The sequence below is a fragment of the Macaca fascicularis genome, chromosome 2 (genome assembly GCF_037993035.2).
Source record: "Macaca fascicularis isolate 582-1 chromosome 2, T2T-MFA8v1.1".
NCBI classification, from domain to species: Eukaryota; Metazoa; Chordata; class Mammalia; order Primates; family Cercopithecidae; genus Macaca; species Macaca fascicularis.
In genome coordinates, this window is record NC_088376.1 from 44,769,457 (window position 1) to 44,795,068 (window position 25,612).

Sequence of the window (25,612 nt, forward strand, 5' to 3'; positions counted from 1 at the left end):
CCAAGGGATTTAAAAAAGAACCAATTTGGGCCATGCTTGGTGCATCTAGCATCATCTTGGGATAAATCCACATGATTCAGGTCAAAGTTTTGGAGTTAATTTTCCCATTATTATTTGCTCCTTTCCAAGGCCTTAATGTGAAATTCAGGGTCTGGCCATGGTGGCAGATGTCCCTACACTCTTTCAGAGAAGAAGCAGTTGTGAATACACCACTGCAGTATTTCTAATGACATCTTGAGCCATAAACAACATAACTGCACTACCATATATCCAGGCAGTAGGAGTGTTCAGTTTTCCAGTGTTTCTGTGAAACACTAAATATTGGATTAGTTTGAAATGCAACTGACCCCAGGAGTAGGTTCAATAAGGTCATTCTGACTAATGAAAATGTGAAAAAAGGTGACATGTAGAAGGAAACATTGCTGTTCATATTCTTGAAATAGACTTTTCTTTAAGACAAAAGTAATGACATTTGGTTCATCTTCACAAATTGCACACTGGGTGAGAGCATACAATTGCTGCAGGGAACTGTAGGCAAGCAATTTGGTCATAGGAATTTGTCTTGTTTTAAATGAAAAAGCTATATGAAATGCATAGCTTTGATTAACCTAAAGATACATTTTCCCTCTTTATAAAACTCCAGATTTAGGATGCTGGCAAAAGGCAGTGCTGGCAAAGTATTTAATGCACATGGAAATGCTATTCTATTTTGGCTTCCAGAAGTAGCCCTAGTAAATTCTATGCATCAATGCATTGGCTAATAATAATTTCAGTTTTACTATAAATTATCTAAATGTCACTTAAGTACTTAAGAAGTAGCGCTTGCTCCTTTCTAGAAGCTGTCTAAGGCAGCTGATGCATAAAGCACCTTAACTAGACCTCCAACTAGTTCAGCAGTTCAATCTGTGCCCCTCGGCCACAGGACTGCCCTCAGTATCCCTCACTACACAGCTCCCCTCTCGTGGGGACTTTTCATGTTCATTTCCGCCTTGTCAAAGGCAGTCCAGGCAGGGAAGAGAAATGTCAGAAACATGATCGTCAAGGACTGCTCTGTGTAGCAATCTCAATTCTAAGAATAATTACATGGGTGTGAGGAACACAAAAATCCCACCTCACAGAAGATAAATGAGCACACTCACACTGCCAACTCTTCAGGAATTATCCCCACTAGCTCCTCAGAAAGCATGCTTTGTTTGTTATATCATCTACTGCTCTGTTGGCCAGACTTTCATTCACACTATGTTAACTTTCATCTCAATCATCTCAGCCTTCATGTGATTTGCTTATTGTGTTTCTCTAGTTTTCACTGAACACACAGTGCAAACAAAGGCAAAGACTGAAGCAATCATTTCAAAAACAAGAGCTCACACTACAAACACACATGAGCATCACATATTGAAACGTAGGCTTTCTCTTGTCTTTATTCTGGGGAGGAGGAATCCTCCTCATCATCTTCCTCATCTTCATCATTGAACGAACAGGGGGTCTCGCCTCGGGACTCGGAGCAGTGAGAGGCTGCACTGCTGGACTGGTGACTGTTTGGGGCCAGGAACTGCCCAGTTGCTAAGGCCACTTCTGCATCCAAGCATAACCCTTGGTTTACACTAGCAAACAATTAAAAACACACAGGCTCATTAATGTGGTATAAACAGTTTTGTAAAATATAGGAATAAAAACATAGGAAGGAGGTGCCATTGGTGAGATCTGCCACAAACCTGCTCAGCAGGACCTGTGCTGGCAGTAACATGACCCCGGCTCACCCCTACACAGACAGTCAGGGCTCTGGGGTTTGCCTTTCTAACCCTGAAAAAAATACGTACCTTGACTGGGGTAAGGTGGCACCAGTGTTCAGGTCTAAATTTGAAACTGATTGGGTAGAGTTCAGAAGTAGTCCCTGATTTAACCAAGAAGGTCCTGTGGAGATATCTAAAGGAAAAAATGAGAACAAAAAATGTCGGTCCTGCAAGTTTTGTGGCTGCTGTTGTTACAGTCTGAAGAAAGCACAGAAGAGCAAGAACTAAGCTTATTCTTCATGACAGCGAGACAATTCTCTTGCTGTGAGAAGAACCCAGGTTTCTTCATCTTCTTGGAAGAAAAAGAAACTCTAGAACACAAGAGCAGGAAAAAAAAATACGGGAAGGCAGCTTATGGAGAGAAGGTATTCAAATGAAAACACTCACAGGCGCTTTCTTACTCTTTTTCTTAGATAAGCCCTCCAGAGCACAGCCCATGGGATGCAGCCCAGTGTACCATCCTCAATGCCTGGGCTGCCCTCACCACAAAAGACCTGGACTGTGGTGTTGACAGCCAAAGCCAGAAGTGGGAAAAGAGAAAATCAAATCAGAAATACATGAGGTAAGAAGGCCACCCTGCATAGAGGGCAGACAGATCTGTTTTGGCCAAAACCCCTGCCGCAGTGTCTTTTCAGGTGCCTGCTGCTGGTGAACTCAATGCTGCTACTCATCAAATACCTATTCTTTTTCCTGACAAGATTTTTCCTGGTATCCTTTGCTTTCTAATTCAAACTAGCTCTTATTTTTAAAAACTCACATGCAGTCATGTTTTTAATGAGGTGGAGACAGACATTACTGTTTTAGTATACAGAAAATATTTTGGGCTGGGCACAGTGGCTCATGCCTGTAATCCCAGCATTTTGGGAGGCCAAGGCGGGCGGATCACCTGAGGTTGGGAGTTCAAGACCAGCCTGTCCAACACGGAGAACCCACCTCCACTAAAAATACAGAATGAGCTGGGCGTTGTGGCGCATGCCTGTAATCCTAGCTACTCGGGAGGCTGAGGCAGGAGATTCGCTTGAACCCAGGAGGCGGAGGTTGCAGTGAGCTGAGATTGCACCATTGCACTCCAGCCTGGGCAACCAGAGTGAAACTCCATCTCAAAAAAAAAAAAAAAAAAAATTTTTTTTTATATCTCCTTGCCATCTTCTTTTCTATACATATACCACATTTCTCCTATGACAACACTGATCAATTCTTATTGTAATTTTACTGGTTTAATACTTCTAATCTTCCCATCTACAGTGTCAGCTCAAAGAAGGCAGTAACTGGAACATGTAAGATCTAAATGTGGCCAGGCGCGGTGGCTCATGCCTGTAATCCCAGCACTTTGGGAGGCCAAGGTGGGCAGATTGCTTGAGCTCAGGAGTTCAAGACCAGCCTGGCAAACATAGCAAAGCCCCATCTCTATTAAAAATACAAAAATTAGTCAGGCATGGTGATACACGCCTGTAATCCCAGCTACGAGAGGCTGGGGCAGAAGAATCACTTGAACCCAGGAGGTGGAGGTTGCAGTGAGCCTAGATCGTGCCACTGCACTCTAGCCTGGGTGACAGAGCAAGACTCTATCTCAAAAGAAAAACAAACAAAAAAAAAAACCCAAAAAAGTTACTGAATGAATGAGTATAGTTTTGCCAGCTGCCACTTTACAAAATAAGTGGTAGATACATTAAAAGTAATTCCTAAAAAGAAATTATATAAGCCCAAACACATACTCAGAAAATGTAATCTGCCAAAATGAGCTATGATTTAATTTAGTCAAAATCTTTTTGCAATTACTGTACAAAAAAATGAAACTATATGATTTAGATTGGAAACTCTGGTATCCAAACAAGAGGCCATTCCCATATAGGAAAAAAGTAAACTAAATGACTATGCTAATTTTAAAACCGTCTTATGAACCTTTTTCTTTGAGACAGCTGTGGAAAAAAAAGACTTCAAGCCTAAGAAGAATAGCAGACTTTAAATACATTAAATAACAACAAGTCTGTACAAGAAAATAACATTAATGCCAGAATCCTGTGCTGAATATTAATTAGTATATAGAACTATAGAAACCTTCTGTCAGAACACAACTATTTACTTGTTTGTGAGCATAACACATTACATTCTCTTTTTACAATGGATTGGAAAAGCCTACATTTCTTTCCTATTATCACAGGATCCACACAATGGTTCTCACACTCCCACCCAGGCCATTCTGCCCCTTTACACACGAGAGGCACATGTTTCTTCCTTTGAACTAACCAGAAAGTCTGTATCCCAGTCTGCAAATGAGGTCACGAAGAGATCAAAACCACAGAGCCTGCCTAATCGCCCTGAGCCTTTTCACTGGGAGTAAGCTAAAATAAAGTTCTGGTGATTTATTGAGTAAGCCCTTTATTCAGATTCTGCTGGCCTTCCAATGACACAGCAGGACCCAGGCTGGAGAGCGTGGGGAGAGAGCTGGGTGGGGAGACAGAACAGGTGGGCCGAGGGGCAAGGAGAGGCGGGGGGCCCTTGCAGGGGATGAATGGTGCCAACTGAAGAACTAAAACAGAAAACGGATCTCAGCCAAGAAACTCTTCTGTTGTGAGCAAAGGGCCAAATCATAGAGTAAAACAAAATTAAACCTACCTTTTTGCTTACATGGGATTTAATGTATCTTAGAACTAGCATTAAAATGCCTTTAAAAAGCGATGTGAAATTCTAGATGGTTATACTTACAAATGAAAGAAACAAAAGAAAGCAAAGGCAAAATCACTGCTTACGTATTCAATTTTTTTTTTTTTTTTTTTTTCAAAACACAGAGTCTCACTCTGTTGCCCAGGCTGGAATGCAGTGGTGCGATCTCTGTTCACTGCAATCTCCGCCTCCCAGGTTCAAGTGATTTCCCTGCCCCAGCCTCTCAAAGAGCTAGAATTACAGGCATGTGTCACCATGCCTGGCTAATTTTTGCATTTTTAGTAGAGACAGGCTTTCGCCATGTTGGCCAGTCTGGTCTCGCACTCCTGACCTCAAGTGATATGCCTGCCTTGGCCTCCCAAAGTGTTGGGATTACAGGTGTGAGCCACCGCACCTAACCTATATAGTCAAATTATATCTGCGAAATATGTAATATTTTCAGGAATTAGGAAAATCAGGAAGATTTCTAAATTAGTAAAAAAAATCTTAATTATAAGACATGTAAAACATAGTGCTTCTATTTTCAAGTATACTCAGTATAATTTTACAACTCAATAAAAAGACAAGTAACTTTATTTAAAAATGGGTAAAGGATGCACTGTGGGAGGCTGAGATGGGTGGATCACCTGAGGTCAGGAGTTTGAGACCAGCCTGGCCAACACGATGAAATCCCATCTCTACTAAAAATACAAAAATTAGCCAGGCGTGGTGGCAGGCGCCTGTAATTCCAGCTACTTGGGAGGCTGAGACAGGAGAATCGCCTGAACCCGGGAGGTGGAGGTTGCAGTAAGCCGAGACTGCGCCATTGCACTCCAGCCTGGGTAACAGAGCAAGACTCTGTCTCAAAAAAAAAAAAAAAAAAAAAAAAAAAACCCAAATGGGCAAAGGATGTGAACAGACATATTTCTGTTCATATACAAATAGTCAATAAACACATGAAAAGACGCTCAACATCATAAGTCATTAGGGAAATGCAAATCAAAATTACAGTGGGAGCCAAGGCAGGTGGATCGCTTGAGCTCAGAAGTTTGAGACCAGCCTAGACAACATGGCAAAGCCCCATCTCTATCAAACATACCAAAAAAAAAAAAAAAAAAAAGATTTAACCAGGCATGGTGGCACACATCTGTGGTCCCAGCTACTCAGGAAGCTGAGGTGGGTGGATCGTTTGAGCCTTGGAGTTTGAGGTTGCAGTGAGCGGAGACTGTGCCACGGCACTCCAGCCTGGAGAGCAAGACTCTCTCCCCTCCACCACTACCCTTCCTTGCCCCCGACAAAAATCACAGCAATTCACAGCAATACCACTTCACTTCTGTGAGGATGGCTATAATTCAAAAGATATATAATGACAAGTGTAGAAAAGGATGTGGAGGCCAGGCACGGTGGCTCACATGTACAATCTCAACACTTTGGGAGGCTGAGTCAGGTGAATTCAGGCCAGGAGTTCCAGATCAGCCTGGCCAACATGGTGAAACCCTGTCTCTGCTAAAAATACCAAAACTAACCAGGCGTGGTGGCAAGGTACCTGTAATCCCAGGTACTCAGGAGGCTGAGGCAGGAGAATCACCTGAACCTGGGAGGTGGAGGTTGCAGTGAGCCAAACGGCGCCACTGCACTCCAGCTTGGGCGACAGAGTGAGACTCCATCTCTAAACAAGTAAATAAGGATGTGGAGAAATTGGAACCCTCATCCATTGCTGGTTGGACTGTAAATGGTGGTACAGGAGCTTTGGAAAACAGTTTGGTATTTCCTTAAAATGTTAAACACAGAGTTACCATATGACCCAGCCATTTCACTCTTAGGTGTATGTTTTTAGAGCTAAAAACATATGTTTACATATAAACTTTTATAAAAACGTTAACAGCAGCATCATTCGAAATAGCCAAAAAGTGGAAACAGTCCAAATGTCTACCAACTGATGAATGGATAAACAAAACGTGGTCCATTCATACAATGGAATAGTATTTGGCAATAAAGAGGAATGAAGTACTGATGGTGCTACAACATGAACGAACCCGAAACATTACACTACGTGAAAGAAGCCATCCACAAAATACCCCATGCTGTAGGGTTCCGTTCACACAAAGCCTCTGTCTAGAATAGGCAAATTCATAGTGACACAAAGTAGATTAGTGGTTGCCAGGGGCTGAGGGAGAATGGGGGAATAGAGAAAGACTGTTAATGGTTTGGGTTTCTTTTTGGGTTTTTAAATTAAAATATTCTGGAATTAGATAGTGGTGATGATTAGCAACCTTGTGGGTATACCAAAACACCACTGAACTGACATTTTTAAATGGTGTATTTTATGGCATGCGAATTCAATCTCAATTTAGAAAAGTTACAATGATATAATTTCAGACCCACCTGATTGGGAAAATAGAACACTTCTACTCTGCTGGGGAAAGTGTAATTTGGTAAAATCAAATTGAAAATTTTTGGTATCATCTAGTAAAGCTGAAGATGTACCCAACTCTGACCTAACAAGTTCAATCTGTACGTTTGCATGTGGTCACTAGGATACATGTATAGGAATGTTCAAAGCTGCACTGTATTTGAACATCAAGGAATCGGAAACAAACTAAAGGTTTATTTTCAGAAAAATAAACAGAAAAGCTGTGATATATTCATATAATGGAATTTTACCCAGGAGTAAGAATGTATGAATTACATCTACATTATATACTATTACATCTAAATTGGCTCACTCAGCACTACATTTGACTCTTCAGAGAGATCTAGTAATTCCCAGTACCTAGCTTAAATAGATTGTTTCATAACATTATATACTATTATATAATCTAATTTTTGAAAAAATGGTCCTAAAGTGTTAAAGGTTTCAGTCTGTTGACACAAGCGCAGATGTTCTAAAATTTTGCAATTTTCTATAAGAAAGGTTTTAACAAGTTTGGATTCAACATTTAGTCAGGGACAACACATGAAAGCATCAGTTAACATACCTGTGATATAACCTTCTAAAGCCTTTGGCACCAGGGATTTCGCAAGTTTTAGATCCTCCAGAGAGCATTTGCCTGACTCCAGGCCAAATGACATTCCCATCCGTTTTAGTACTTCTATGTCATCATGGATCTCAAAGGTGTTGTCAAAATTGAAAAGATACTCAAACCTGCATCAGGAAACAAAGTAAAGGGTTTTTGGTGGTGCTGGAGAGGTCTGAATAGTTTTGTATTCTGTACTTTAAGTAACAGAATGGGGGCCTAAATCCAGCTATAGTGCTAGAAATGGCTACCATTTAGAGAGCCATGAGTCATTCTGCTCTGTCAGGGGAATGACATCTCAAATAAAACACTTTCCCAATTAAAACAACATTCCTCTGACAGATGATATAAATCCACAAACTTTAGCCCTAACGCTGTTGCAAACAGAGGATAGAAATTTTGTTCTAAATCCAGTACATTTCAAAGTTGCCTATAGCTTTGCCACAAAAGAAAAGCCTCTCTACCCTCTCTACTTTAATATTACAATATCCCTATTCTGAGTTGAGCTGTTAGCTTTGAGGAAAAAAACATTTTGAATGCTTACTTCATTTTCATGAGTCAACTGTTAGCTATGGCCTACTTTAGATAAGCAATAAATAAAAGACTTTCAATAAATGAAAACAACCCCAAATCCTGTCCTGAGACACTAAGAAGTAAAATGTTTTAAGAAAAAGTGTCACATGTAATACAAGCACATTTCCAAATATGCTTGAAAAGCACCCAAACTGGATGCGCAGCTTCCCAGCAGCCCAACACACTTCAATCAAGAGGCAAAAGAAGGAAGACACAGTCCTTCCGACTCCTAGGCTAGGCCTGGAACACCTTCGTCATGGGCTGCAGGGACAAGGTTCGGGGACAATGGTAGGTTTCACCTGGTCCTGAAATTCTATTAAAATCATATGAGGGTAAAACTTTATACCCTATTTAAGATAATTTGAACAACAGATTATCTTAGGAGCAAAAATTATAATTTGAAGCAAAATACCAATTTAAGTAATCTATATGAATTTGATTAAAGTACAATAACAACTTTTTAAAAAAATCTGAAGTGGGTACCTGCCACAGGGATGATTTCAGGCATCTGTTAAAAGCAGATCGCTTTGTAAATGTAATCCTCATTGTGGAAAGCCTCCCGGCTAATTATGGGGAAAGGTTGCATCACCAAAGTAACTGAAAGATAGGGTTTTTGGACCTATGTTGGATAACAAGCTTGTACAAGCTACTCAGAGTCTCCTTCCCTCCACTCAAAGGAAGGCCAAGGAAAGGGCATGAGTCAGGGACCACCCAAGAGATGGAAGCCTCACCAGATTCCAGCCTGGGGCAACAGTGTCCATAATTCCCCTAGGCCAATGATTCCCAGATTTTCCTGTCATTCTTTTTAGACTTAAGAGACTAACCTAAGAAGATAGTTTTATAATTCTCCATACAAAACAAGAGACTAACTAGAGAGAGTAACTAGAATGGTAAGTTTTGTGTTTTTTATCTGAAAAGATGCTAACCATTTTCTAGAATTCTCGGTTTTCTTTTTTTCTTTTCTTTTTTTTTTTTGAGACGGAGTCTTGCTCTGTCGCCCAGGCTAGAGTACAGTGGCACAATTTTGGCTCAGTGCAACCTTTGCCTCCTGGATTCAAGCGATTCTCCTACCTTAGCCTCCTGAGTAGCTGGGATTACAGGCGCGTGCCACCACGCCTGGCTAATTTTTGTATTTTTAGTAGAAATGGGGTTTCACCATGTTGGTCAGGCTGGTCTCGAACTCCTGACTTTGTGATCCACCCACCTTGGCCTCCCAAAGTGCTGGGATTACAGGCGTGAGCCACCACGCCCGGCCTGAATTCTCAGTTTTCTGAGACTGTTAATGGTCCTCTCTGACATATATTTATAAAGAATTTGCAAGTGTGTGGAAAATAATTCAGATATCTACCACTTACTGACCACTGGGCTGGGTTCTATATTAATTTATCCATAACTTTTTGAAACTGGCAAGGTAAATTCTGTAATTCTTATTTTTGTGGAGAAAGGAACACAATCTCAGAGAGGTTAAGAAACTTAAGAAGAGGCTGGGCATGGTGGTTCATGCCTGTAATCCCAGCACTTTGGGAGACTGAGGCAGGCAGATCACGAGGTCAGGAGATCGAGACCATCCTGGCTAACACAGTGAAACCCTGTCTCTACTAAAAATACAAAAAATTAGCCGGGCATGGTGGCGAGCCCCTCTAGTCCCAGCTACTCGGGAGGCTGAGGCAGGAGAATGGCGTAAACCCAGAGGGTGGAGCCTGCAATGAGCCAAGATTGCACCACTGCACTCCAGCCTGGGAGACAGAGCAAGACTCCATCTCAAAAAAAAAAAAGAAACTTAAGAAGATTAAAAAATGGATCAGCTTTAGATGGCCAAGGAGGTGTGCACCTGCAGTCCCAGCTACAAGGAAGGTTGAGGCAGGGGGACCGCTTGAGCCCAGGAGTTTGAGGCTGCAGTGAGCTATGATCATGCCTGTACACAGCCACTGCACTCCAGCCTGGGCAATAGCAAGAACAGTGAGAATCCACTCTTTTTTTTTTTTTTTCTTTTTGAGACGGAGTTTTGCTCTTGTTGCCCAGGCTGGAGTGCAGTGGCGCAATCTTGGCTCACTGCAACCTCTGCCTCCTGGGTTCAAGCGATTCTCCCACCTCAGCCTCCCGAGTAGCTGGGATTACAGGTGTGAGCCACCATGCTAATTTTTGTACTTTTAGTAGAGACAGGGTTTCACCATGTTGGCCAGGCTGGTCTCGAACTCTTGACCTCAGGTGATCCACCCGCCTTGGCCTCCCAAAGTGCTGGGATTACAGGCATGAGCTGCCGCACCCGGCCAAGAATCCACTCTTAAATATGTTGGTCTGGTTTACTTCATAAGCTACACAGTCTCTACTATTTCCTTTTGTGTCTATAGTCTCAATTATCAAATAGTTCTGAAATTCCTGCTGCTTTTCTTTCTTTTTCTTTTCTTTTTTTCTTTTTGAGACAGAGTCTTGCTCTGTCATCCAGGCTGGAGTGTAGTGGCACAGTCTTGGCTCACTGCAACCCCTGCCTCCCAGGTTCAAGCATTTCTCCTGCCTTGGCCTCCCTAGTAGCTGGGACTACAGGCGTGCGCCACCAAGCCTGGGTAATTTTTCTATTTTTAGTAGAGACAGGGTTTCACTATGTTGGCCAGGCTGGTCTCGAACTCCTGACCTCAGGTGATCCACCAGCCTCAGTCTCCCAGAGTGCTGGGATTACAGGTGTGAACCACCGCGCCCCTACGACTCTTCTTTTGTGTGTGTGCCTTCTTACTGAAGTGGCCCGGAATCTCTGGACACAACAGAGACCGGCAGGGGGCGTAAGAGCGCCAGGAAGAAGAGTGGGAAAACAAGTGACAGTGAAGCCCAAGGGCAATGTCACGGCTCTAGGAGACCGGAGGTTCTGGTCTCCCTGGGACAGTTCTGGGGTATGCCTGTGGTACCGATGCAATTATTAGAGTCTTCTTTTGCATTAATAAATCCCAATTTGAACAATAAATTATAGGCTGACCTTTTGTAACAGCAGCTAACATTTAAAAAATGCTTACCTCAAGTCATCATAGACATTAACTTATTTAATCCTCAAAACAAGGCTGGGAAGTGACAGGGGCCCCAGTATCATTCCTATTTGTTCTTGAGAAAACAGAGCTTTGCAGCAGCGAAGTGGGGGAGCCACAACTGGTACATGCATCCGTCTCACTCTGCACCCTATATATACTCTTAACTCTTTTATGGTACTGGTCACAGCCTGAAGACCACTGAGAGAAACTTTTTCATGAATGGTAAAATACATCACAAATTAATTCTATATTTTAAAAAGTGCTACTTCTTATTTGCCATGATGAATATTATCATTGATCTTCGTTAAAATGTAAAAACACAATTTAAAGAAAGCAAAGAATGTGCCAGCATTTTCATGTCTATTCATACATTCATTAATAAACAGAAGCATGCATAACTATGATATAGCAAAACAAAGAAATAATTGGTTTAATGCCACATGTTGACCTACAGTTTTCCCATAATAAACTGTGACAGTGAATCACCAATGAATCTACCTTGTCCCAGACCCACAGTGCTGGGCTAACTTATCACAGTTATTTGCTCAGACTTACCACATACATGCAGCATGTCATAGGTTGGGCCCAGACACCGCCACACACATATAATACAAACAGCACAGTGCCTGGCACAAGACAGGGGACCACAGAGGGTGAGGGTTGGAGCACACACTAGTGCAAGATTGCACCCATGGTTCAGGAGGTGTTTCATATGCCCCAAGGAAGCCAGCCTTGGAGGGGTGCAGATAATAAAGTGCATCCTTCTTGAGTTTGCAAATGATATGAAAATGTTAACAGAAGGCCAGTCCTGCACCCATCCCTAGTTCTCCACTCACTTGTCACTGGAGATGCTGCAATCTATGACTGTTTTTCTGCTTGTATTGATGATTATGAATGGCAGCTGAATGGTAGAGTTCAGAGCTGGCGGGCCCTGGTTTTGCTGCTCATTTTGTCGATTTCTCTGTACCAGGTTTTTGAAAGCGATTTGCTGTAATGATCAATAAAAAGAATGTGGTCAAATGTGCATAAGTGAGTTGGAATTTAAAAGAATTAAGATAATACCTTTAAAATACAGCTTAAAATTAGAGAGTTTAAAGAGAAAGCCCACCTGCACTAATGAATTAATTTAAAAAATTAAACATTTCAGAAAGAATGATCTAACTCAATACATACATTTTTCCATCATCCATAGAAACAGAACCTCACAATCTGGTAGAGAACCAGCAGGCACCTGGAACTCTTCAGCAAACGACACAGGAAGGGTCATACCATTTATCTAACACAGACTCCTGAGAGTTTGGGGTCAAATATGCCCTTTAGGATGTCTAGCCCAGGGATATGCAAACATTTTAAAGTCACAAAATCCTTTCTTCAAATAAAATATCACTGGAGGTCGGGCACAGTGGCTCACGCCTGTAATTCCAACACTTTGGGAGGCCAAAGCAGGTGGATTGCTTGAGGCCAGGACTTTAAGGCCAACCTGGGCAACATGGCAAAACCCTATCTCTACAAAAAATACAAAAACTAGCTGGGCATGGTGGCATGTGCCTATAGTCCCAGCTACTCAGGAGGCTGAGGTGGGAGGATTGTTTGAACCCAGGAGGCAGAATTTGCTGTGAGCAGAGATCATAGCACTGCATTCCAGCCTGGCTGACAGAATGAGACCCTGTCTCAAAAAAACAAAGCAAAACAAAAAAACTCATGTAAAACAGATGGAAGTGGCACTGTTCAGGCTGGCTGCAGTGAGGCCAGGTCCTAAACTCTGCCACCTCAGCCCTCAAGCACAGCCACATGGTTTCTAAGGCACCTCCACAGAACTTCTCAGCATCCTCTGGGCACAGTCTGGAATCCAGCCCCAGCCTTCCCCAACCTGACACTTCTAGATGAGGTAACTGAGGCTCAGTGCTAATTATAAGATACATCAAGGCCTAAATCTTTTTACTGGATCTTGCTGCTACTTTTAGTTAATAACCATTACTCAAAAGCCAAAGAAAGTGATCTCCCTTTTAGACGGAAGCCGCAGTGAGCCGAGATCGCACCATTGTACTCCAGCCTGGGCAACAAGAGCAAAACTCTGTCTCAGAAAAACCAACCAACAAACAAACACACAAACAAATAAGTTATCATTATAACTTTTTTAAATAAGGCAAATGTATGACAGAATTTCATAGCTAGACTATATGCGGTTCAAGTTTTTCATCTGGTCAAGAAATAATGTTTTAAAAGTTCCTCAAGTCAGAGCCATTCATTCCCCTTCATTAGCTTGTTATATCTTGTCACCCTGTAGTGATAAATTTATTTTTTACATTTTAGCAATCTTATGATCAGTATTGTTTATTTCAGGTTCTGGGCCTTAACTAAAGTTTCAGTAAGATTACTATTATTGGCTAGGCATGGTACCTCACACCTGTAATCTCAGCACTTTGGGAGGCCAAAGTGGGAAGTTCTCTTGAGCCTAGGAGTTCGAGGATGCAGTAAGCTATGACTGTGCCACTACACTCCAGCCTGGGCAACAGAGGCCCTTTCTCAAGAAGAAAAAGAAAAGAAAAAAGAAAAAAAGGAAAGAAGGGAAGGGGAAGGGGAAGGGGAAGGGGAAGGGGAAGGGGAAAGGGAAGGGGAAAGGGAAGGGAAAAGGAAAGAAAAGAGAAAAGAAAAGAAAGGAAAAGAAAAGAAAAGAAAAAGATTACTATTATCTTAAAATGGCTGAGTGCTATCTCCCCAAAAAGGGAGCATCTACTCTTTGAAATGCACCAAAAATAATGAACAACAATTTATTGTAGACCTAAGTGTGTCCAAAAATCACTATCAATAACTAGCACTGTCAGTATCATTACCAAACATTATTGAGGTTATGCTTCATTATTTTCTGTTGCTAAAGAACTAATTTATTGCTTAATTCATTTAATAATGAGGAAAAGTTATGATTAAGCTGTGGAACTGAGAAAAAGAATTAAATGCTTACATACTCCTGCATAACTTCTCTTCCCTTTTACTAGAATACACATCTCAAGAGGTGTTCCTACACTTTGCCTAGCCTGGTGTCCCTAGTGCCACAAGAGGACCTCGGTATATGGGGGAATATAAGCAGTGATAACTAATGACCCTTATGTATTTGTGATTCACTGTTTAATGCTGTGCACATTTAATAGTATCAGTGGTTTTTCAAGTGAAGAGAGCAGTAAAAACATAATGTTTATTATTATTATTATTTTTTTGAGATGGAGTTTTGCTCTGTCGCCCAGGCTGGAGTACAGTGGTGCGATCTTGGCTCACTGCAACCTCCGCCTCCCAGGTTCAAATGATTCTCCTGCTTCAGCTTCCCAAGTAGCTGGGACTACAGGTACCCGCCACCATGCCCAGCTAATTTTCGTATTTTTAGTAGAGGTGGGGTTTTACCATATTGGCCAGGCTGGTCTCGAACTCCTGACCTTGTGATCTGCCTGCCTTGGCCTCCCAAAGTGCTAGGATTACAGGCATGAGCCACTGCACCTGGTCATAATGTTGTTTTTATTAACATTGTCATAAATTTCATATACCACATAACGTTATTTTGGATAGAAAAAGGAAAAATAATTTCCCACTTATTTTGAACGGACTTATTTGTTGCCCTTTGAATGATTTCCTTTGGCCTTTTTTTCTTTTTCAAACTCATTAACATCTATTTCAGAGGCTGAACAGCTTTAAGTGTGTTCATTCATTTTCCTGTGCGTTTGTTATGGAAAAGGTTTAAGGGCTGGAAGGGGCAATTATAGAGATAAAAGTAGGATATTGGGTTTATCTACAGGTTTGCTTTACTCACACCATTCTTCTACTGCATTACCAAAAATAAAAGAGAGGTGGTAGCAAGTAGGTAATAGTTACCTGTGTCATGTGACATGAGTGAGTTATGACATTAGCTTATTAAAAAAAAAATCAAGTGAGCTTAGCCACAACAAATGGATTTACTTTTTTTTTTTTTTTTTAAAAGACAGTCTTGCTCTTTTGCCCAGGCTGGGGTGCAGTGGTGCAATCTCGGCTAACTGCAACCTCCGCCTCCCGGGTTCAAGTGATTCTCTTGCCTCAGCCTCCTGAGTACCTAAGATTACAGGTGTGCATTGCCACACCTGGCTTTTTGTATTTTTAGTAGAGATGGGGTTTCACCATGTTGGTCAGGCTGGTCTCGGACTCCTGACCTTGTGATCTGCCCGCCTCGGCCTCCCAACGTGCTGGGACGACAGGCATAAACCACCGCGCCCGGCTGCTTAATTTACTTTCTATGACAACTTCATTTATTTGATGAAAGGAAAAAAACTGAAATGCTAGGAGGAAATACTTTTTTTTTTTTTGAGATGAAGTTTCGCTCTTGTTGCCCAGGCTGGAGTGCAGTGGGGCGATCTCGGCTCACTACAACCTCTGCCTCCCGAGTTCAAGAGATCATCCTGCCTCAGGCTCTCCCAAGTAGCTGGGATTACAGGCATGTGCCACCATGCCTGGCTACTTTTTTGTATTTTTAGTAGAGACAGGGTTTCTCCATGTTGGTCAGGCTGGTCTCGAACTCCTGAACTCAAGTGATCTGCCCGCCTCCACCTTCCAAAATGCTGGGATTACATGCGTGAGCCACCGTGCCCGGCCTTTGGAAATAAGTTTTATGTTTACCAGAAGACCACAAGTTGTTTTAAGTTATACTTTGGGTTTCACTTTAATGTTTAGAGAGACCTGTTTCTATAAATGTTGACAGCCAGGTTGCCCCTGGGTGGAAATCTTCTATAAATATTTCGTTTGAGAGACAGTAGAGGAAAAGAAGTTCAGGACTTTAAAAAATAAAAGAACAATGTTCATGGTACAGAGGTAAACAGGGAAAAAATATTCAGTTTCATTCTTTGCATCAGGCATCTAGAGATGGGAAAGTCCTACACACATGAGGGTGATCTTGCCCAGCACCATTCTTTCTGATAGGCAGATAACTATAGGCATGCTGATAAACAGGTTTTTAAAAATAACATGCCAAAAAATTAAGCTCCAAAATGTTCCATGGTTTTGAGGAAATTCCAGGAAGGCCCCAGCACAGGGTTTGGGGCACGAGCTGCTAGGGGATACTGCAGATAACTATGCAGGGATAGGGACAACAGAGAGGCAGCCAGGGGGAAGAAGATGGCAGCACGGGAGTTCAAGGAGGAGGGTTTGGTAGAATTCTACAGGCAGGAGCATAGGAATAAACTGTCCGTTTCAGCTTTTTTTTTTTAAAGCTGCACAATATTATCTTCAAACAAAACATTATTAATTATATAGAATATATATGATGTATATATAATATATATATTTATATCTATATATATATATATCTATATCACCAGCCTAAGTTTTGGTATTTCTATAAATCTTACTGAATTAGACCCGGTGCGGTGGCTCATGTCTGTAATCCCATCACTTTGGGAGGCTGAGGCGGGTGGATCACAAGGCCAAGAATTCAAGACTAGCCTGGCCAAGATGGTGAAACCCCATCTCTACTAAAAATACGAAAAAATTTGCCAGGCGTGGTGGTGGGCACCTGTAATCCCAGCTACTTGGGAGGCTGAGGCAGAGAATGGCTTCAACCCAGGAGGCAGAGGTTACAGTGAGCCAAGATCGCACCACTGCATTCCAGCCTGGTGAAAGAGCGAGACTCAGTCTCAAAAAACAACAACAACAAAAATCTTACTGAATTATGTCATGCCATTCTGTCATTTACTGATAAGTATTACAGGCAGATTTGATTACTGTACTTGAAGCACATAAAATTTAACTAGCTTCACTAGTGGATATTCCAAATTCGGGTTAAAACTAACAAACACAAAAAGACACCTGACAGTTTATGTTTGGAGAGGCCTGAGTGTCAACGGTGAACTGCTGCCTGGTGTAAGTCATACACAGGGCAGGGAAGCTGCTGTGGAGCTAAGATGATGGCAACAGATGGGACCATCTTAAGGCAAAGCACGTGGATGGCAACAAGCTAGGAGGTAAGAGAGGCTGCTCTGCCGTGGGCTCACCACACACTACTCAGAGGCACCACAATTAGAAAACACACTGACTCCAAAAGGCAGGAAGTGGAGAAATAGGGAAGGTAATGAAAACATCGTGGCATCTTTACCTGTAGAAGAAGTTCTTGCAACTGGGCCCGCTTCTGCTTTATCCGTTCTATCCGCCTCTGCTTCTCTATCTTTAAAACATTGGTTACAAAATAATATGAACACAGGTAGAGTATAAAGTATCATTCACTTTCCAGGTCCCTATTCTGAGATAACCATTTTCCCTAGAGAAACTCAACCCATTTTAACAATATGAATAAAGACAAATCATATCTTTGTAGGGGGCAGGGGTTGGAGTGAACAAGTAGGCACAACATCAGATCTGTGGCAACTGTCATCAAAAATGAAATCATATACTTAATGAATACTTGTTAGCAGTACTTGTTGCAATTATTATTCAAGTTCTAATCAAAGTAATAGTACCACTTAGTTTATACTTACTCTATCTGCCAACACAAAAGTAAGCATTTTACACACATTATCTTAATTCATCTTCACAAAAACCTTATGAGTTAAGTCCTGTTGTTATCCACTTTGCATCGAAGGAAATGGAGGCATAGAGGGCTTGAGTAACTACCCAATGTCACGCAGCTAGTGAATGGCAAGAGTCAAGATTTGAACCTAAACCCTCTGGCTACAGGGACTCTATTATTAATTACTTTGTTATATTACTCCTCTGAGAATAAGGCAAGATCTTATTTACAATTTCAGTTTAGCTGACTCTTCAATGAGGACAGCTGATCATACAGATATCTCACACATCATGGTAGGCTGGGCGTAGTGGCTCACGCCTGTAATCCCAGCACTTTGGGAGGCCAAGGTGGGAGAATCACTTGAGATCAGGAGTTTGAGACCAGCCTGGCCAACATGGCGAAACCCCGTCTCTACAAAAAATACAAAAGCCGTGTGTAGTGGCGCGCGCCTATAGTCCCAGCTAATTGGGAGGCTGAGACACAAGAATTGCTTGAACTCGGGAGGTGGAGGTTGCAGTGAGCCGAGATCACGCCACTGCACTCCAGCCTGGGCAACAAAGCAAGACCCTGTCTCAAAAAAAAAAAAAAAAAAAAGAAACATGCTTATTGGACAAATTTTCCAGCTTCAAACCACTGCTTTTTTTTTCTCAATCTGATAACTACTTAAAGAAAACAGACTTAGGGTCTGAACTTCCTTGCAGTTGAGTTCCTCACTGTCTCCTTGGGCAAAAGCCAAAGACATCTATTAAGAAAATTTATGGCCGGGAGTGGTGGCTCACGCCTGTAATCCCAGTACTTTGGGAGGCCAAGGTGGGCGGATCACGAGGTCAGGAGTTCGAGAGCAGCCTGGCCAAGAGACCAGCCTGGCCCATAAAGTGAAACTTTGTCTCTACTAAAAAAAAAAAAAAAAAAAAAAAAAAAAAAATTAGCCAGGCATAGTGGCAGGCACCAGTAATCCCATCTACTTGGGAGGCTGAGGCAGGAGAATTGCTTGAACCTGGGAGGTGGAGGTTGCAGGAGCTGACAAAGATCGTGCCATTGAACTCCAGCCTGGGTGACAGAGCAAAACTCCAACTCAAAACAAAAAAAAAAAAAAGAAAGAAAATTTACAGGAGCCCATTGGTTTGGACTGAGCTCCTGCACTAGGCCCCAACAGACCAAACTAAAATGGAGTCACTCATGCTGAAGTTCCATGCCACCAGGCCAAAACTAAGTTGTTTATCTGACCTAGGAAATCAGGAGAGAAAGACAGAATAGTAAACTACCCAAACAGGCCAGTTGCAGCTGGCATAAGAGAGTCTTCTCTGTTTTACCCTTACAAGGAAAGTGACATTGAAATGTCCAGTCTGCTTTTTCATCTGTTTCTGCCTCTATCTGCCTTTGCTGCTTCTCTATCTTTAAAACACTGAATAATGTTCAACCTCTTCTGCTCAGCTTATAGGAACACTCATTCTACTTACTAGTGAGGTGTTGCCAGATTCTAGAATCACAAATAAAAGACAATTAAGATCTTTAAATTTGTTACAATTTTGTCTTTCGATCATCAAATAAGACATTTTTCTTTTCTGCTTCAGCAGATTATCTCTTACTTGCTCCGCATCCAGTCTAGTTTATACTAGGGAGTTTCCATTCATGATTCCTCTATCCACCACGTTTTACTTTTAAATTACTTAAGATTCACGTAAAATCTGTGTGGCGTTCTACATTGGAAAAGATGTTGTAGGAGCATCCCTTTATCAGAAGCTCTGACAAGCAAGGCCCCTTATCTGTCCCTCATCCAACTAGGTCAAGCCACACCGATTCTACCTCTATAACACCTCTCCAATCTCATGGCCACTGCTGTTAACTCAGACCATCTCTAATCCCCCTCCTCCATTCCATTTCCTTCCCTACCTGTTAATTTTACTTCCAACCCACTGGCAGAGTGATCCTTCAAAAAACATCCTATCAACCCTTCTCTTTGTAATTTATCAACTGCTTCCCTTTGTTTACAGGATCAGGTCCCCACTGCTTAACACTTAGATATCTATCCATCTTTCTAAATGCCTGTTCCCTAGCCACACCCAGCTCCAGGCAAGCTTTCTCACGCCTGTCTCAGCCCATGCAGCGCCTCTGCCTGGAAGGCCCTCCCCACCCGTATCCACTTGGCAAACTACTCCCACCTCATGCCTGAGCTCTGGGATTATCTCCTTGGTAAAGCCCTCCCCCATCCCTCTTTGCAGAGAATCTGTACATTTCTTTCATAGGAGTAATCACATTTTTGGTTAACTCTTTTACATTTCTCTTCTCCCCAGTTAGAATGACAGTTCCTTGGGTTCAGAGATTTGCCTTGTATAACCTGTGATTAAGCACAAGGTAGATGTGAATAGGTTTTTTTGCTTAGTAAGTCTTTAGTATAAGCTCAATATTACTCATGAAAATGATGCTCAAATTCCACTCTATCAGAAGGAAGAAAAACGAGAAAAGGAGGATATTTCCACTGTAGCATATGAAAAATATTATATAGCTTCTGATGAATATCTGGTTTCTCTCTCCATCCATAAGTATAATAATACCAAATAACTGAATTGCTGGGGAGAAAAAAGACTGAGAAAAACAGAAAACCAATCTTAATTATCTCCCAAAGCTATATGTATATACACACACACACACATATATATACATTTTTTTAAAGATGGAGTCTTGCTCTTATCGCCTAGACTGGAGTGCAATGGCATCATCTTGGTTCACTGTAACCTCTGCCTCCCGGGTTCAAAGGATTCTCCTGCCTCAGCCTTCCCAGTGGCTGGGATCACAGGCGTCCGCCACTGGCTAATTTTTGTATTTTTAGTAGAGATGGGGTTTCACCATTTTGGCCAGGCTGCTTGAACTCCTGACCTCAGGTGATCCACCCACCTTGGCCTCCCAAAGTGCTGGGATTATAGGCGTGAGCCACTGCGCCTGGCCCCAAAGCCGTATTTAACCTCAGTTTATTCCATTTATGGTCATGGTAGTAAAATTATGTCATGTCAATTTAGAAACAGTATGTCAGGGAACATGCTCATGTAGAAAGAATTTTCTATAATGCTTAAAGTTAACAGAACTTAAAATGCTTCTGCATACATAATTCCAAAATTCTATTCATTCTGGTAAAGACACAAACGAAACACTATTCATTCTGTTGCTATTATTTCTAAAGTCAAATGCAAAAGTCTGACTTTCACAGCTATATTCAGAATATTGTGTAACCAATAAAGGAAATCAACAGCCAGCTTGATCCTTTTTTTTTTTTTTGGATACATACAGCAAGCATCTTATCAAATAAGATACCATTTCACCAAAAGTTTATTAGTAGAGTGCTCAGAATTAACTTAGAATGAAATAAAAATCTTCTCTAAGAAACAGTAAAATCAAACTGTTATTTAACTTTTATATCCCTCAGTTTCATCATTTACAAATTAAACTGTAGACTATACCTATAAGGCACCTTCCAATTCTAAAATTCTACAGTCTGTTAAAAAATGACATAGTATACATGAAAAATTGGAAATATTTTATATTACAATTACATTTTTAAATTAAAATGCCTCTGATGTAAAATAATACAAAAAGCTATTCATAAACAGATTTTCTCACTTACCTCCAGATTCTGACATTCCTGAGCAGAATTGGTAGGCAGGCCAATCCACTTGATTTCTTTTTTTTCCTTTGAAATTATGTTCATTGCCATTAGCACATTTAAAGCATCATAAACTCTTCGCCTAATGTTTTTCTGATCGTAAGCCTGCTAAAAAACATTTTCATTGAGTGATAATTAAGGGTTAAGATACAGTCACATGATATTAATATGTCAAATTAATATTACGTCTTCAAAGTGCTGGAAGGATTCTATTTTTTTATTTAGCAAACTGACAAAGACATCCAAAAGAATTCTATATTCCGTGAAAATATCCTTCAAAATTAAAGATGAAATAGAAATACTTTCAAACAATATAAAACAAAATAATCTTAAAAATAAAGATCATGTTACCTGCAGATCTACACTGAAATATACTAAAGGGATTTCTTCAGGTAGAAGAAATATCATCTAAGATGGGAGCTTAGAGATGTAGGATAGAATGAAGACCAATCCAAAAGGTAAATATGTGGGTAAATCTCAATTTTCACTGTATAAAACAATAATAATGTCTTATGGAGGCTAGAATAAATACAGAACTTAATTAATATACATGACAATAAATAGTATATATTAACAGAAAAACATATTGGAGGTAAAGTGTTCTAAGCCCTTGCATTATCTGGGAGGATTTTAGACTTAAAAAAATCAAGGACATTTATTCAAGTTCTGGGTAAAACTGTGCTTCTCAAAATGTGTTCCTTGACCACTGTTGATCTGCAAATTGTCTCCAATCTACAATGAGATTAGGAACTTGCACCAAAATATAATCCTCTATATGACAATGGACACTGTTCATTCAGTTCAGTTGACCATTTTTCTTCTTTTTTTTTTGAGACAGCGTCTCGGTCTGTTGCCCGGGCTGGAGTACAGTGGCGCGATCTCAGCTCACTGCAACCTCCACTTACCAGGTTCAAGTGACTCTTCTGTCTCAGCCTCCTGAGTAGCTGAGACTACAGGCGCGTGCCACTGCACCCAGCTAATTTTTGTATTTTTAGTAGAGACGGGGTTTCACCATATTGGCCAGGCTGATCTCAAATTCCTGACCTCGTGATCTGCCCGCCTTGACCTCCCAAAGTGCTGGGATTACAGGCGTGAGTCACCCACCTGGCCTTTTTCTTCTATTTTTTTTGATAGAAAGACTTACTCAATGAAGGAAACCATGTTGGTTTACAACGTGGAACAAGGTCCTCAGGAAATGCAATGATAATAAAGGATGGTGGAGAACACTGAATCCACCTAAATATAAAACTAGATCTAAGTAAGTGGGGGATTTAAGTTATAGAACTGAATGTAAATATTAGAAATCTTGACAATAGGCAAGAAATCTTGACAATAACATCAATAGATATTAGAAATCTTGACAATGATTAGAAATCTTGACAATGATTAGAAATCTTGACAATGCTTGTAATCCCACCACTTTGAGAGGCTGAGGCGGGCGGATCACCTGAGGTCAGGAGTTCAAGACCAGTCTGGCCAACATGGCAAAACCCCATCTCTACTAAAAAATACAAAACTAAGCTGGGCGTGGTGGCACATGCCTGTAATCCCAGCTACCTGGGAGGCTGAGGCAGGAAAATCTCTTGAATCCAGGAGACGGAGGTTGCAGTGAGTCAAGATTGTGCCACTGCACTCCAGTCTGGGTGACAAAGCTAGACTCTGTCTCAAAAAAAAAAAAAGAAATGTTGACCCTGCAGAAACAATGATCCTGTAACAACAAGTCCTGGGAGGAGGCAATGTGGTAGGTATGCCAATTTCCTCTTTTTGATATTGGAAGGGATATGGATGTTATTCAAAGCAGATTAAATAATAATAAAGGGTTCAGCACAATATTTATTTAAAGTAATAAAAATAACTGTAATAATAATAATGTTATTATTATTATTTTTCCGAGACAGAGTCTTGCTCTGTTGCCCAGGCTGTAGTGCAGTGGTGAGATCTTGGCTCACTGCAACGTTTGCCTCCCAGGTTCAAGCAATTCTCCTGCCTCAGCCTCCTGAGTAGCTGGGATTACAGGAACGTGCCACCATGCCTGGCTATTTTTTTGTATTTTTAGTAGAAACAGGGTTTCACAGTGTTAGCCAGGATGGTGTCGATCTCCTGACCTCGTGATCCGCCCACCTCAGTCTCCCAAAGTGCTGGGATTACAGGCGTGAGCCACCATGCCAAATATTTTTTAAATGTTAAAACAAAAAAATGCAACTAAGGCCAGGTGCAGTGGCTCACGCCTGTAATCCCGGCACTTTGGAAGGCCGAGGCAGGTGGATCACCTGAGGTCAGGAGTTTGAGACCAGCCTAGCCAACATGGTGAAACCCTGTCTCTACTAAAAGTACAAAAATTAGCTGCGAATGGTGGTGTGCGCCTGTAATCCCAGCTACGCGGGAGGCTGAGGCACAAGAAGAGCTTGAACCTGGGAGGCAGAGGTTGCAGTGAGCCAAGATCGCACCACTGAACTCCAGCGTGGGCGACAGAGCGAGGATCCATCTAAAAAAAAAAGAATTCCCTCCAAAATAAAACTCAACAACAACAAAAAATCCCCCAAAATAAAGGATGAAACCCTCAAGTATAATCGTTCATCTAGCTTACCTGATTCCTCAAATCTATAACAAAGATAACACAAAGAGATACCATCATCCATCAAAATCAATGTCAGGTTCATGATCTACCTACCGAATCAGCAGCCAAATGGTTATTTGAATTGGTGAACTCTGACACCAGCTCATCAGCGACTTCATTGTATGATGTTGTACCTTTTCGTTGAACTTTCTCACACACCTTCATTGAAAAGTGTCTCAAGCCTTTCCCATTTTTATCTCCTTTTTTGCTTCGTTTACTAGAAGGGAAAAAAGTTTTTTTACTCCATTATACATATTAGAGACTTCCTTTACAAATCTCTGTAAGATAATTCAAGAAGACAGTAATTTAACTTTTACTTCGGGTGTCAAAAATTTAAATTGAATAGAGATGAGAAAATGTTTACTTAAACTTACTTTTTGCCTTAAAGGCCTAATAAAGTATGAAGTTAGAGTGTTTTTCTATGCACATCATTTATTTATTTATTCAACAAATATTTATTGACCAGTTACTATTCTATGCCAGATACTGTTATTGACACTGAGAATAAGTCAGTGAAAAAACACAAAAACTTTGCCCTTGTATAGCTAACATACTTATCTTTTCGTATTCTATGTAGATTATAGGTTTTTTACTGAAATTAAAACTACAGTCATTTGCCACAGAAGGACATTTCAGTCAATGACGGGCCGCATATACAACAGTAGTCCAATAAGATTACAATGGAATTGAAAAATTCTCATTGCCTAGTGAGGTAGTAACTATCATAATGCCATAGCATGATGCAATACTCACATGTTTGTGGTGATGCTGGCAAACAAACCTACTGCTCTGCCAGTCCTATAAAAGTCTAGCAAATGCAATTATGGACAGTACATAATACTTGATAATAAATGACTATGTTACTGGTTTCTGTATTTACTAAACTATACTTTTCATCATTTTAGAGCGTACTTCTTCAAATTATAAATTAAAAGTTAACTGTAAAAAGCCTCGGGCAATCCTTCAGGAGGTATCCAGAAGAATGCATTGTTATCACAGGAGATGACAGCTCCATGTGTGTTACTGCCCCTAAAGACCTTCCAGTGGGACAAGATGTGGAGGTAGGGGACAGTGATATTGATGATCTTGACCTCCCTGTAGGCCTAGGATAGTGTGTCTCAGTTTTCTTTTCTTTTTTGGAGAGAGAGTCTCACCCTATCCCCTAGGCTGGAGTACAGTGGCGTGATCTCTACTCACTGCAACCTCTGCATCCCAGGTTCAAGCGATTCTCCTGCCTCAGCCTCCCCAGTAGCTGGGATTACAGGTGTGCGCCACCACACCTGGCTCATTTTTGTATTTTTAGTAGAGACAGGGTTTCATCATGTTGGCCAAGCTGTTCTAGAACTCCTGACCTCAGGTGATCCACCCGCCTTGGCCCCCCAAAGTGCTGGGATTACAGGCGTGAGCCACTGCGCCTGGCCCCTGTCTCAGTTTTCTGTTTTGGGGGGTTTCTTTGGATTCAGGGTCTCACTCTGTTGCCTGGGCTAGAGTGCAGTGGTGCCATCATGGCTCACTGCAGCCTAAACCTCCTGTGCTCAAGTGATCCTTCCACCTCAACCTTCCAAGTAGTTAGAATTACAGGTGCATGTCACCATGCCTGGCTAATTTCTTTTCTTTTTTGTAGAGACAGGGTCTCGTTATGTTGCCCAGGCTGCTCTTGAACTCCTGACCTCAAGTGATCCCTCCCATCTCAGCCTCCCAAAGTGTTGGGTTATAAGTGTGAGCCACCCTGCCCAGCCACATCTCAGTGTTCAACAAAAAAGTTTCAAAAGTTAAA

The 25,612-nt window shown here is 41.3% G+C and overlaps 1 protein-coding gene across 50 annotated transcripts in view; it reads right to left on the reverse strand.

The window, feature by feature from the left end:
* Positions 1-431: 431 nt before the first annotated feature.
* TFDP2 (transcription factor Dp-2) overlaps positions 432-25,612 on the reverse strand; it is a 195,937-nt gene continuing 170,756 nt past the window's right edge. For 28 of the 50 annotated variants that reach the window (XM_074031208.1, XM_074031198.1, XM_005545972.5 and 25 more), the window contains 7 exons: positions 23,890-24,052; positions 21,180-21,326; positions 17,150-17,218; positions 11,880-12,031; positions 7,415-7,581; positions 1,821-1,926; positions 432-1,604 (listed from right to left, as the gene is read on the reverse strand). In XM_074031208.1, coding sequence (XP_073887309.1) covers positions 1,421-1,604; positions 1,821-1,926; positions 7,415-7,581; positions 11,880-12,031; positions 17,150-17,218; positions 21,180-21,326; positions 23,890-24,052 — 988 coding nt within the window. In that variant the 3' untranslated portion in view covers positions 432-1,420. The remainder of the gene's footprint in view (positions 1,605-1,820; positions 1,927-7,414; positions 7,582-11,879; positions 12,032-17,149; positions 17,219-21,179; positions 21,327-23,889; positions 24,053-25,612) is intronic. The other 22 variants (XM_065540054.2, XM_074031204.1, XM_005545974.4 and 19 more) reach the window with 2 other exon arrangements.